At 37.9% G+C, this 14,801-nt stretch overlaps 1 protein-coding gene across 2 annotated transcripts; it reads right to left on the minus strand.

The window, feature by feature from the left end:
• Nucleotides 1–333: 333 nt before the first annotated feature.
• Nucleotides 334–14,801, minus strand: LOC104449849 (phosphatidylinositol-3-phosphatase SAC1). 2 transcript variants are annotated; one of them, XM_010064132.3, is made up of 17 exons: nt 14,543–14,801; nt 14,082–14,286; nt 13,802–13,967; nt 13,342–13,564; nt 12,314–12,390; nt 10,314–10,346; nt 8,031–8,218; nt 7,764–7,861; nt 6,810–6,943; nt 5,645–5,779; nt 3,910–4,294; nt 3,682–3,803; nt 3,075–3,185; nt 2,513–2,725; nt 2,110–2,301; nt 1,039–1,150; nt 334–935 (listed from the first exon to the last, which is right to left on the minus strand). In XM_010064132.3, exons 1-17 carry the CDS (start codon nt 14,660–14,662, stop codon nt 687–689), a joined length of 2,763 nt encoding a protein of 920 aa, XP_010062434.2. In that variant the 5' UTR covers nt 14,663–14,801; the 3' UTR covers nt 334–686. The 2 variants fall into 2 exon arrangements, with proteins under 2 accessions (XP_010062434.2, XP_010062436.2); XM_010064134.3 differs by lacking the exon at nt 10,314–10,346.

The raw sequence follows: 14,801 nt of genomic DNA on the forward strand, positions 1-14,801 counted from the left end.
AGTGATTAATTGAATTTCGAATTAACGATCTCCATTTTTTTTTTGTCTCAACCAAGTATCGAACAAACTCAATATATTTCCTCCGTATAATTACATGGATTAAACTTTGAAAGTGTTTTACGAATACCTATCTGCAAGAAGAAAGCATTTCGCAACTATCCCCCTCGATTATAAATTAGCTACAATTTCCACCCCCGCTCTTTAAATTGTTTCATCCAACCCCTCTTTCAGCAATAAAAACACCATGGAAGATTATAGTCAGTGGAATCACGAGAAAACTGAAAATAAATCTTTTTTTCCCCCTAATGACAAGGAAATCCACCATTACGGAAGTACACATGAAATATCTGATTCTCATTCAGATGACAATCCAAATAACACAAGTGTTGTAAGCAGTCAGTCAGCACGTAAGTGCTTATAATAGTCCCATTCAACCTATACAAGAGGAGGAACATTAATAGGAAGACATAATTATTTGGCACCAAACACCACTTCTTTTCCCTCTGACAAGCGCTTTTCTAAGACAAGCTAGCGCGCTAAAATAAAAAAAAAAAATTGGCCTTGGCAAATGCTGTAGGTACATTTTTTTTTAGGGTAAAAAAAAAGGCTCTATGTACAATAACAGCATAACTCGCGGCAGAACCATTTTTCGCGGAATGCGACAACGCATGTGAGTACCTTCCTTCTCAGATCTTTTGCAGTTTCTCGTCTCCGATTATACACCTCGTCAAATGGCTCGGGTCTTCAGCTAAGAATTTACATGACGTGGGGATAATTCCAAGGTCGGAACCGATCTGATTATACCCTTCGAGCATTGATGCCATCTCAGCTTCAACAGCGGGGTCATCTACAAGATCAACTCTACCCATTCGCAAAACCTCAGCATAGTGATTCTCCATCTCAACATCATTTTGGAAGGGATCCGCTGCCAATCCCTACCATTCAAACGAGAATGAGACACGAAACTCGTAAAGAAAAAGTGGTGCAAGCACCGGGCCTACTTGCCAGCCTATGAACAGTTGCTTTCGAAGTCTTTACCTGACATAATTCTGCATAATGCCTGTATATCTCACTTTTCTCGTCTTGATCACCGAGCAGCGTTCCACCATACCAACCATTAGCTTCATTTACGGTTGTCATCTCAAGGTACCTAAAGATCAAAGCTCACACTTAATCAGGAAAGTATCCATATTAAGCCATTTGCCTAAGCAGACACATGCAAGCTATACATGCAACTAAACAAGCACATACTACGTCATCATCTTTTATCTCTGTGTTTTTTATGGTATGTAGACACATTCAAGTTAAGTGCCCAACATTCTCAACCGTGAACCATTAAGGTGTTTGATCCCTCAATGGTATCCGCAACATACAGGCTTGGATCTCTTTTGCTCTTTTGACGGCTGGATGAAAGGGAGCTCCAATTTTGACAGAGAAAGAACACGCCTTCCCCCTCACCCTGGTTGACTTGAGGTTATCTACTAGCAAAGTCCCAAGGAAACTCCAATTCAGTCTGTTTAAGGACACAGCCCGGTTAATTTCAGTCTTCTGGGCCAAAATATTCCACCAGGATTTTCTGGTTTAAGTACATGAAGATAAAGTCGTTTTGGCTCTATAAGCAGGGAAATGTCTACGGATTCAGTAGGCATTACTTAGAGTTTTGAAGGCTGTGCTTCCTTCGTCCATGGTTTAATGCATTTGACGGGCATTGAAATTTTCAGGAAACAGGACGGCCCCTTCTTAAGGTATCCATCGCTTGTGGCTTTTTGATGTGTTGGCCAAGAGGAAGCTCTAAATTCTGGATATGTGAAATCTCCGGGCTTACCCAAGAGGAAGCTCTTGGTTCTGGATATGTGAAATCTCAGGGCTCCCCTGTTGTTGCTTGAGGTCCAAGATCGATTAGGTCATTATCAATTTGGTAACAGATAAACATGCATGATGCTAAACAAACACAAAATGAATAATAGCAGCTGCACTCTTATCATAATCACAGTTAAAGTAATGACCATCAACAACCCACACAAAGGAATAAAAGTTCCCAGGAAGTTAAGTCCATGCAGGTGCCCATGGTAGACTAAACACAAAGGTTTAAAAAGAGAAAGGGGGCACCTTTGGAAAATATCTTCTTCACCAACATCCACGAGAGAAGATAGCAAACCAAGGTCACATAGAGCATCAGCTCCAGCCTCATCTTGGGATCTTCCTTTGGAAATTTCACTTGAAGTAACTTTGGGTGCACAGACATTTTCCTCATATTTTCGCTGCCCAAAAACCCAATTTGGACTTTTAAGCTGTATCTCACTGCAAATAACCAGTTTCAATCACCCTGATTAGGATCCACCAGAGTGCCAGTTCTGTGGGATTCTATCTGCAGAACTATTGTCTATGGTACTCATTCCAGCTTGACATATAATACGACCAAAAGTTTGTATCAATGAGAAAGTCAAAGTCGACATCTGAAAAAAAATAACCAAAATTATTGACATAGCTTCCTTGCATATGAGATACATACGCTGCATCAGGTGCCACACCAGAAGTGCCGGAAGAACCACCTGGACGTTGATCAGGTTCACTGCATAATCTAACATTCTTAATTGAACTGCATGTCTTTGCAATCAATTTATCAAATGAAGTCAATTTTATCCGAGAGAAGTCTTCCTTGCAAGCAGGAATAGGTGCCAAAGAAATTCGAGCACTGCCTCCAGGCCCTGGAAAAGCTCTTGGGCTTGCATATTGAAAGGACCACAAAGAAATAAATTCCAATAAATAAGCATGAGATCAACAATTCAACTATTCCTGTTGCCGAAAAGTAGATATGAAAAATTGAAATAACAGCAAGCATCAAGAGTAGGTTGGATGAATCTTCTTGTCTTTACAGGCATGCATGTAAGGTGTGACATACGTGGATCATCAACAATAGAACAAATGCCCATATGAGCATGTCAAATGTGCTCATGTTTTCCATTAAAAGCACAAGCTATTTACTCATAACTTACTTATAAAATGCAGCCTTCAGTCCCCCCTGCGCCTTCCGGGGCAAAAGTAACATAAAGTTCACATTCTTAATATATTACCTTTCATCAGGAAGAAAGTCATCTCCAATGCCAGAAACGTGAAGATAATAATCAGAGTCCAGCTCCCATAGAGCTGGTTTTCCTTCTTGTGGCTGGAAATAACCTAAAAATCTGTCCCCAAAAAACCCACAAACACTGCTTTGAGAAAGCTAAAAATGGGAAAAGAAAAGAATGGCCAAATACTCAGAAACATATATAATAAAACGACAATTTATCAAGAGGTTCAATATTGAAAAAAACAGAAGCTTCATAGAGTTCTAAAGATAAGATGGCAAATGATGCAAAGTAAAAGCCCAATAAAAAAGAATGGAAAATAAACGAAAAAAATCCCCTTAATTACACTTCTTATCCTCTCATTTCAAAACCAAAGCTCTGTATCAACTACCCTCTATTTCAAAGAATACTCTGCACCCTCCAGTTTTTGTGATTTTCCTAACAATTTCCTGATGGTGTGAGAGTCCGTGATGTAAATACGTTTTTCCAAATATTATGTATACAGTGTATGTAAGGGAGAGTTGAGGATCCTTTGCTCAATTTTCCTGAAATAGAGAGAATCAATAAATATATGACATATAAAAAAGAAATAGAGAAAAGGAGCAGCAAGTACAGGTTGATTGCATCTTGCTTTTCGCTATCAGTGTAGGTATTGCTGTAGTATCTTTTGATAGACTTGAGAAACTCTTTGGACTGGGTGGTAGCTTTCCACTTTCCCTGCCTCTCTGTAAACACCTGGAAAAGAAAAATTGGCATCAGTTTTCTAAATGGAATGACAAAACATTACATGAGCTTGAGCTCATTGATGAGATCCTGCACCAACTTAAAACAAGACAATTACAGTGTTATGAGCTTCAGAACCACCATATTGCTGTGCAAGAGCATCACCCATGCTCTGATACATATCCATTAGTGCAGTAGCAACGCTACTGTGAGGATCCAATTTGGGCATGTCTGTCAAACCCATCGCATGAAGTTGGCGACCTAAAGCCTCCAAACCATAAGCATATTGAGCAACATTTGTTCGATCCAAACAGTCAATGCAATTGGTACGCAGGACACCACTTTGGAAATGGGGGTTTTCCTGTCCAAAACCATCTTCCCTGCTATTTTGATTGGACTCGCTCTCTCTATCTCGATTATTTCTGAGATCTAGATTTTCACTGCTGTTTCCGACCCTAGAGAGATCCCCCGATTCTGATCTAAGATCTCTTAGAGAAGTATCTCTGCAATAAAAGCAATGAGCTGTCAAAAATTAAAAAAGCACACAAAAACCCACAGAATTGTTTAAAAAGAAATTCAAACAGCGACAAGGAAAAGGGTCCTCACAATTAATTAGTCCCTATAAAACCAATTCTACACATCTAGACAAACTCTTCATGCTTAGCTCTTTAGCCTAGAAAAAATAATGTAGGGAGATCTAGAGCTACAACTCAATTTTCAACACTTGAAAAGGCCAAAGTAAATGGATGCATTAAAGCATGCATGTCTGCACACCTTGATAGGAAAGAGAATATAGTCAAAGCAGCTAGCTATAACAACATAATTCCAGATTCTATTCTTTCAGTAAAGGTATTCACTGACATGGAACCAAGGGGATGCCCATTGACAAAATCAAATACAGAAGAAAGAGGCCACTAGGCGGAGAATAGCATTACATCAAGACTCACTCTGCATGTAAAGCAAAAGTTCAACGTGAAAAGCCAAAAACCCCTAATTTTCACATAATGGCTCTCTGTATTATCAAAGATTGTCCTGCTTTTTCCCTCTAAATCAGCCAAAAAGTCATCAGAGGTGTATTGAATGTGTCTACGCCATTGCAAAGAAGCTTTACCGACTACAAACAATGTTGAGAGTCTCAATTGTGCCTCCTTTTGTAGCTTCTGATTGATTAAGTCTTTTTCGTGGTGGTAAAAGTTTAGAAAGTTATGAATTCTTCACCTTTTCAAGAGTATTATAATTTTGATTTCCAATGAGGGTTTCCTTAAAGAAGCATTTTTGCAATTGCCAAGTTTTTGCTTTCTACCGTTATTTAATGAGTATGAAACAGCAAATCCATGTTTGAAATCAGATGTGTGTGATCCTTTTCTTAGAGGCAACAATTGAAATTTGATTATGCAAAAAGGAGGTCACGCTAATCTTATGAATATAATGATATCATCTGAGATAATCTCTCAACTTTGTACAATCTCCCATTCTTAGATTTCAATCTGACATTTAAATTTAAGGATACCTGTCAACCCAGTTAAGCAAGTGATTTTAACTATCTTGTCTCTTCCATCCTCAAAGCATTTTACTTATTGAAGGAAAAAAAAAAAATTCGAGGAATACCACACAAAAGTCTTCTAGGAGAACCTTCTTATTGCAAGGAACTATTTTCAAACACAGGTAGCCTACGGCAATGATTTGCCATCATCTATTAAAACCAAAACTCCATATAACCATGCTGCGCTAAGTTTGCTACTAGCAGTCGGATACTCATGCAAGGTAATTACAAAAACCAATGACGGTTAGTGAGCATAAGAGAAGTGCTTTAATAAATCCTCAAAAGCTCTTCATATTTAAGAAACAGATACCTCCTAATGCTCCTTCGACTTAGTTGGTTCACCCTCTTTTTGGAAATGTTAGATCTTCCACTGTAGTAGAAGCCTGTCAAATCAAGTGCTTCACTTGCCACGTTACCCAAGACTGCCAACACGTTAGCTGACTTGCTAGAAAAAATCACATCAAAGGGCAAGAATTCAATTAGATAGCAAGTTCAGAAACGCTTCTTATAAACTAAATTGAGAAAATCACAGGTACATAAACATAAACTTATCAGCTTTGTACGCTTTAGCACTAAAAGTTCCATTTTTTGCATTGAAGTCCTAAAATATGTCAACTTCATGCACCTAAGTCCTTCCATTATCTTCGTAGACGGAAAACACCACGTGGCTTTTATTTATTTATTCATTCATTTATTTTAATCTTATGTGGCCATAAGCGCTGTGATGAAGCACTCTCAACACAAAAACGGAGTCACTTCCTAGCACCACATCTGAAAATATAAATATTTAGCACTTAAAAATTTTAATGGATAAGTTTAAAAAATTAAAATGAAACTTAGAGAAAGTTAATCTGAAAATTAAATAAAAACACTGACTATAAAAAGATGAAAAAAAAAAAAAAAAAAAAAGATTGCAAGGGTTCTGGGCCCATTGGTGGCAGTGCCACACTTGTCAGTGAATCCCGCCTGACCAGTGGTGTGGGCCTGCTAACCCTCACCAGCTCAGTGGTGGCACCTGGGGACACCCTCACCATCCCAGCAAGCGCGAGTACTCATGCCCTTTTCTCAGTGGTGGCGACATTGCCACAACCAAGCTGCCCTCGCCACAACTCAGCAAGAGGGGGAGGGGGAAGGCGGTGCTCCCCAGCATTTTCTGCCTAAAGCAAGCTTTTTATTATTATGATTTTTGCTTTCACTTTTGAGTTTTTTTCTTCATTTTTTTAGTTATACTTATTCTTAGCTTTTAATATATATATATATTCTGATGTAGTGTTAAAATGATGTCGTTTTGAGTTCAAGGATTGAAAAATTATAAAAAAAAGACACAGTTAAAATAATAAAAATTACCACATGGCCTTTTCCATCACTTAAAAATTACAGAGTTCATAGAAGGACTCAAGTGCACAAAGTTGACAAGTTTTGTTACTTGCATTGTAGTTTTCCCTACTAAATTTAAAAAAAGGAAAATCGCTTACCTCTTCGCAAATTTGTGGAAATCCCAGTGAACTAAGAAAAGATGAATCTCATCTGAAAGGATGTGGTTCAAATACCCAACAGCATTTGTAAACTCACGTCTAAGCATCATTTCCCTAGGCCTTTTCTCAAATGTCTGCATTCTAGTACAGAAACAAGTTTTAGAAAACAGGTAGACTAAAAATATGTTTAATATTCATAATATGTCTTTTGAGGGGAAAAACATTGAAAAGATCAGCATATACAAGCCTTTCTCTCTCTTTCCCTTTCTAAAAAAAATAAAAATAAAATAACAGATACTTCTAAGAGAGAACACATTAACACCTACTCGAAATTGGAAATTTTAATTAATATAAATATTTTTCTTTTTTTAAACAATTGAAAAGGACAATGTGTCAACCTATCATACTTCTCCTGTTTACTTAAGAGATTAGATGCACTTGAACACCAAAATAAAACATATAAAAAGAACTATGAAACATAGGAAGGAATACAAAGACATGCCATTCTTCCATGTCAATATTGACTGCTTTTGTATCTTATTCACAGCAGTTAACATGCAAGCCCCCAGACAAATCGACATTATGAAATAAAAACCTGTAAATAACCAAACAGTGCAAAGGAAGGGAACCAGTTCATCAGAGCAGAACATTTATGCGGTGCTGACCACACAAGCAAAGCAAAGACATGGAGCAAAAAGGGGAAGACAATGAAGCAGCATGGAGAAGCAGGCAATATATCATGACTAAAGATGTGAATCCAGAAACAAGATAAACCAAATTTTAGACTCGGTCAAAGTCAGCAAAGGAAAGAAAAGAGGTGGTGAAAAGCTGGATACCACAACATCAAGCTTGGGCATCCATTGAAAAACTGTTAGGAAGAAAGGAGAGAGAAGGAGAGGGAGGAAGAAAAAAGGGGGAGAGCATACACAGAAGTGGAGATAGAGTGAGAGTGACCTTAATTAAATTGAGCATGATTATTGGGTTGCCATATCTCTTCACCAGGTCCTCAAAGTGCAATTTAGTGGCCTCATAAGTAGGATCATACCTCTGTACTGCATAAAAGATATCAAGGATTTTTCAAACTAATATCTGTTGATGCCAAAAGGACGGGAAATATCAACTTCTGATTTTCTCATCAACCTAGGTTGACTTGCATCAGATTCAGCTAAAGAATTCTAGACTGAAGAAGTTACAGGACATTTATTGGCTTTATGCCCTTACATATGATATCTGGTTTTGGACTAAATTTTGAAGCTTCTTGTGACCAGAATAGGGGAATTGAACCACGCATCTGCACAACAGAACTCATTTTTCCTTTGCATGGCCCAGCTCCTTCATCAAGGACAACCTGCTCTGTCTCAACTTCATTTGCAACTCTCCCCCGATCATTCACTCCTCTCTTCAGGTAACTGATACAATATATACTAATATGTCAAGTATCAAGTCACCAACAACTATAAACCAGTATGCAATCATCAATGACAAATAATATTAGATGTGAGGACCAGTGACATGACAGGCCCCTACCATAAAAAAATGTAGAGCAAATGGAATGGCATTTAGTAAATGACTACAGAAGCTGTAAGAAATCTTATCTATCATGTATGTTAAAAACTATAATTAGGTCAGGGCATCTGCATCTTATCTACAGATCAATTTCAGAGCTAAATGATACCGTAAATTCACAAAGCAGCAAAATGTATGCAACCTACTAACAGATATTAATAATAGCACTGATAAGATGCTTTTGACACAACTAGAGGTTCCTCCTTGAAATCCTAGCACCTAGTAACATATTTAACAATGAATAGCAGATTCCTATTACCAGTCCATATTTGGTCACCAACCGATTGCTATCAAAATCAATTTGACAATTTTAACATCAACCCAACGCCCAGCACTAGTTAGCATGATCCCACTTCCTGAATTTAGGTTCTAGAATCTAGAATAGGCTTGGAGTTGGCAACAATTCTTGTAACTCCCAAAACCACACCAGAGCAAGTTTTATGCACTGAACCGGAGGACATTGTCTGATAAGTTTAGGTAATATGGCCAAAAAGAGGGTGAAATATGAGAAAGATATGATCAAGGACAGGAAAGTGGAGGATTGACATCAAATAGGACATGACAAAATTCTGGAACATTGGGCAAGAAGATAGACCTTTGGCAAGAAAAACTTCTCCTAGTCTGCCAGAGAAAGGTTTGATGAAATCAGGATGCGCTAAATTATGCATCGTCCCACATCCTTTCTCTTTATTTTATATTAGATAGTAAATAGCATCAAAAGAGTGCACCGCTGTGGAGCCATTTACAAAAGGAACACATTGGAAGACAAGAAGTCCACCAAACAACAATGCGGAACAGACCTCACTTTCGACTGCCATATCCACAAGTAATGATAAAATTTCAAAAAACCTTTTGAAATTATTGTAGCCAAACATACCAAAAGGAAAACAAAAGTAATGTGCAAAATTAATGAAAAACAATTGAGGAAAATGTAAATCAATCTTCTTCAATGCATTCTTCAAATCATTTCTCCTTTCCCACAAGACAAGGAAAATATATTAATTGAGCTTTGGTAGTTAGATTATTCCACCACAAGGGAAAATTATACTTTGCATCCTACAATACAAGCATCACCATAATTTGCATCCCCCTTATATGATGTAATGATCACAATTTATGTCCTGGAATGAGTTACTTTTTAACTTCCATTGGAGAAACTGTAAAATCCTGAACAAGATAAAGAGAAAGCCACAAAAAAATGGACTGAGCAAGTTAATAATCACATTTGGCAAAATAGATTCTTTTATATAAGAAGGATCTTGTTAACAAGACTTTTCTATTAAAGGAACGTTCGATGATACACATTTCAAAAGCATGGAATATGCAAAGGCACCATTGTTACCTTTCCAATGAACATTTATACAAGTGCCCTAGCAGCAAGCATCAACATTTTCCACAGAGGAAAGCCTCCAACAGCTAGTAAGAGCAATCTTATATCTTCCGCATATTAAAAATGACATTTAAAAAAGGCATTAGTCTTAAAATAGTTTTTCTTTTAAAAAAAAGTGGAACTTTGCTGATAGATTATTATAAATGACCAACGGAAGATGCAAAGTGATTTTTCAAATACAAAACTAGGGATACATACTATAATTTCTATAACAGGAAAATAACTAAAGCATAATTATGCCAATTATAAGACAGTGTAATTTTCTGATGTGTTAATCGGTAAAATGTTTGACCAAAAAAAAAATCAGTAAAATGGACAATACCAAGGAATTTAGATCCACAATGGAAATCTGAGGACATGCAACTTATACATTTGTATAGAGAGAGAGAGAGAGAGAGAGAGAGAGAGGATGGGAAGGAAGGAAGAACGCAGGGAGTGAGGCTGGAGTTCTGCTACAGGAGCTATAGAAGGCTTCATCCTTGGAATAATTTCGGTAGACGCGAACTTGATACGTGGAAAGCCAAAATGAAACTGGGACAGAGGCTAACCTGGTTTCCTGTTCATCCCCCTTTTGTCTTTCCCTGAACAAATTCAGTAAAAAAATTGCCTCCAGGTAAAACTGAAATGTAACTTTTTATGTATCTAAGCATACATGTACCATGATGTACTTAACTAGGGGAAGCACGTTATACACTTGCAACAAAGATAAAGCACTGTAATGTTCAAATTCTTCTGCACCTAATTAGCAACTAAGATGGATTCAAATATCTGGACCAACTGCAGACAAGAAAAAAGACTAAAGGTTCAATTTGTTGAAGCACCCACTAAGGTTTAAATGCTACTTTATCCCTTTACATGGCATTCACACTTAATGCAGTTTACTTCATCAACCTTCGTGATTCTAAAGGTATGTAATACCATAAAAACCCAACTCTCAATAAGCATGTAGCGAATATCTTTTTCCCTCTGGTCATTGGCTATAGATTTCTAATCTTAGATAATGACATAATTCCAAGTCAACTAAACTGGCAGGCCACAGGATAAACGCTTCTTTCTTCAGGATGACATGTATCTTCTTCATAAGCTTAGTGCACTCAGAAGAATTTAAAGATCTCAGCCCAGACTATGCCATATTTACTTTGTCTACCTCGGTATTCAAAAACTAATGCTAGAAGAAGACTACAGACTATGATCTCTGAAAATTGTAGTTCCCCTCACAGCTCCTTCAAGAAACAATGCATGTATAAGAACTGTACATTCATGTAGGGAATGCCAGGAGTAACTTGAGACTCCTAACGCATTGACTCTGCACATTTTATAACTAAACAGTAGCCACATAGGGCCCACTGTTATTGGTAGTTATACACTAAGTAGTACTGACACTGACATTCGAAACGTAACACGTGACACAACACGACACAACATGTCGACATGTCGTTTCTCAAAAAATAAAAAATTCCGACACGTTAAGACACGTTGTTTATTAAATGCATATTTTTATATATATAATAAATGATCATTTTTATGATTATTTCAATCAATTTTTATTCAAATTCAAAAATAAATAAATAATAAAAAAGCCTAAAATTATTTTACACTAAAAACATTAATCCATCATTTATTAAAATTATTCATTGTTTCAATTTGACAAATTCAACTCCATTTGAACAAGCAAACATTCTGGACTTGGGTTTAGAGGTGTTGGAAGAGAAGAGAAAAAAACTTGGAGGGCGAACTATATATCACATGAAGTGAGAGACAGAAGAGAAGAGAAAACTAAGTTTTTCTTTTTTTCCCATTTATTATTTTAATTGTTTTCTACTTTTTCACACACATACATTTTGAACTATTGTTTATCAAAAATTTCTAAAATTGACCTCGCATGTTGGAATTATATGTCGGAAACTCGTCTATTGAAATTCCAACTAGAGTGTTGAAGAGTGTCGAGAAAGTTGACCAAGTGTCGAATTTTTTGACACATGTTGACCGAGTGTCGGAGATTGTTGGACACGTGTTGATTGAGTGTCGGAGATTGTTGGACACGATTTCTCGGAGAGTGTCCGTGCTTCCTAGGTTATACATCAGGTCATGGTACCTAACTCTCAACTAATATCTTCTTCAATGGAAGACAACTAAACCCTCCATGATAACATTAACTAGTGCCACAAAATACCAAACTCAGGTCCCAAAGTTCAATCAAGTAAGCAACTGATCATCACTAAGCTAATATAGTCTCAAGATTCAATTAATATGTTTCATCCTATTCATATGCCATGCGATGATGTTTAATCACTGTCAAGTCTGCATGTAATGCTTACATAATAATTAATTTATAAAATGGGAGACAGAAAGACATTTTTATCAGTAACACGAAGGTAGAAACTCTTTTGTGAGAATCTCGTGAGTAAATAGACCAATTTACTTTCACATATTGACTGCTCATATAAAAATAATTAGAAATGCAACATTCTGGTTACGACCAAAAAAGGTAAATAATCAAACATCGTGCCAACAAAGCAACTGAATGTAAAAAGATAAATCAACATACCGGGTCCCAGCAAAGTGTCGTGATCTTCTAGAGATTAGTGAAACACTAAAATCCCTTCCAAAAATTGAAAGCCTAACCTGTAATTATGGGTTGACAGACATGATCACAAAAGTGGAAGAAGCAGATATAACAGCAAGACATCCTACGAAGTTAAAGTTGACACAGAAAGAATCTTTTCCGGGGAAGAGAAAGCAGTACAATGCTCCTGTATACTAAATTCAGCAGAAGCATAGAAAAATGGTGTCACCCATAAGGTACTCAACAACTAGGTTCTGAGTGAAACAGTAGAATTCAGGACAAGCATAACGAAAACTACTCGTATAAGTAAAAAGTCACCTTTCAGAAGTTTTACACACCCCATGACTTAATACCTAGATCGCCCACTAAGATCCTCTAGGTTGAATCAAATTGGTTACTATGTGCAAAATCATATTCCAACAAGCATTGCCTACTAAGAGAAGCATGCTAGTTTTCTTTTCTTTTTTTTAACAAAAGAGAAGCATGCTAGTTAAGATGAAGACTCTTCCAACACTAAATGGGTCAACTCCAAGCCTATACCTTCAGCTCGTTTCAAACCATAAGATCAATAGATCAGACAAGAGAGCTTTCTAATTCGAAGTATAAATATTTTACAAGGAAAAAAAAAAAGCATACAAAAAAATTTCCAAGGTACATAAGTTCAGAAAAGCAACACCGTCACAAACAAAGCACATAAACAATCTCAGTGTTCTATTTGTTTCAGAATTGTTGGATTTAATAAAAGAAACCAGGCCTTTGCACCAAGAAAGCATAAGACCCATTATAAGATCTCCATGTTTCTTTGTCAAGAGACAGCAGTAGCAAAGACTGTCTGTCAGGAGCTGGAAGAAAAAAAGGAAAAGAACCTCCATGCACTTAACCATTTGGACATTTGTGCCTCCATGTAGCGTGCTTTAAAGGAAACGACATGTAGATTCATACAAGAAAAAGATGTGTGTGTGTGTGTGTGTGTGTGTGTGTGAGAGAGAGAGAGAGAGAGAGAGAGAGACCTGCTTAAAATGCCCATGAACGAGTGCGATTGTCCAGATAGTATTATTGCATCTTGACCGTATGGCTTCCGTTAAGTAGGCATTCCAGACAAACATATTATCATATGGAGTCCTTTCCTCACCACTCAATGACACATTTTTTTGCAAACTTTGCATTATAGGGTATGTGTAACTATAGTAAAAATCTTTTGTCAAGTCCACACTTGATAAAAGTTTTTTGTACCTGCAGTTACCATAAAAAGCAAGATATGTTTTTATACATTTTTTTTATCAAAGAAAGGAGAAATGCAGCAAAGTAAATCAAATTTCAAACTTTCAGAACATAAGTAAAAAGCAGAACTAGAAGTTAGAAATAAATCACAGCTGGGCAACTGTTTATTCAAAACTAATACAAGGAAGATAAAAGAGCAAGTAAATCAAAGCCAGCCAAAAAGAAACATTAAATCCCAGAAGAACGTACCTTAGCTCCGTCTTAGAAGTTGCTAAATCACTCTGAACAGAGCTATGTGGAATAGTTACCAGTTGGCTCTCGCCTATGCTATAAATTGCATGACCACATACACATCCAATTTGCGTTCGCTTGAGAACAAGAATCAAGTAGTACGACTCCAAAAATTTGATGCACCCTGAATACCCAAAAGAAGAAAGAGGTTATGCTGAGGCCGTCAATGATTAGAACTGATTCCATTGCAATGAAGACCACCAAAAGTCACAGCCCCCATGGAAAGAAGAGACCAAACCTGCAATCCCATAGAACTTTCCAACAAAAGTGAGCCCGCCGATCGAGCGGTTGCCCTCGCTAATCCGCTGGAGCAAGTTCTTGATCTCCAGGGGAGAATACACGACGGGGTCTTCGCTAATGTTGAGATCAGACGGCTCGGAACGGTCGATCTTCAGCACCCGGAACAGCCTCTTCTGGCGATCACTCCCGACCAGATAAAACCTCTGCTCCGGAAAAGTTCGGGAAACATCGCCGACATAAATCAACGAATCCAAAAAAAAAAAACCCAATCGAAAATGGGGCGGAAACGGAAAATCAAACATCATCCAAAAAAAAACCGATTGCTCCCGGCTCTCTACATTGCCGAATTCCTCATCACACGCAACGCCCATCGGCTACGACTGGTGCAAGAAAGCTAGAGAGATCCGTAGCAAAACCTAACGAGGAAATGAGACGGAAGGGGATCGAGGAATCGATTACCGCCCGGGTTTCGTAGAGCCTGAACTTCTCGAGCGAGTAGGAGGTGGGGTCGGACTCGGGATCGCTGGACGGATGGATCGTCGCGGACGAGGCGGCGAAGGATTGGTCGGTTTTCGCCATCGCGAGCGACGGGGCTCCGCTGCGTCGGTGGTCGGACGGCGGCTGTGATCGGTGGTTTTCGTCAGTGCTTCGGCGTTCGTCGACGGGCGTTGCTCCTTCCGGAACACGAATCGAATCGGACCCGGCAAAAGTACCGGTC

Source organism: Eucalyptus grandis, chromosome 6 (assembly GCF_016545825.1).
Source record: "Eucalyptus grandis isolate ANBG69807.140 chromosome 6, ASM1654582v1, whole genome shotgun sequence".
Taxonomy (NCBI): Eukaryota; Viridiplantae; Streptophyta; class Magnoliopsida; order Myrtales; family Myrtaceae; genus Eucalyptus; species Eucalyptus grandis.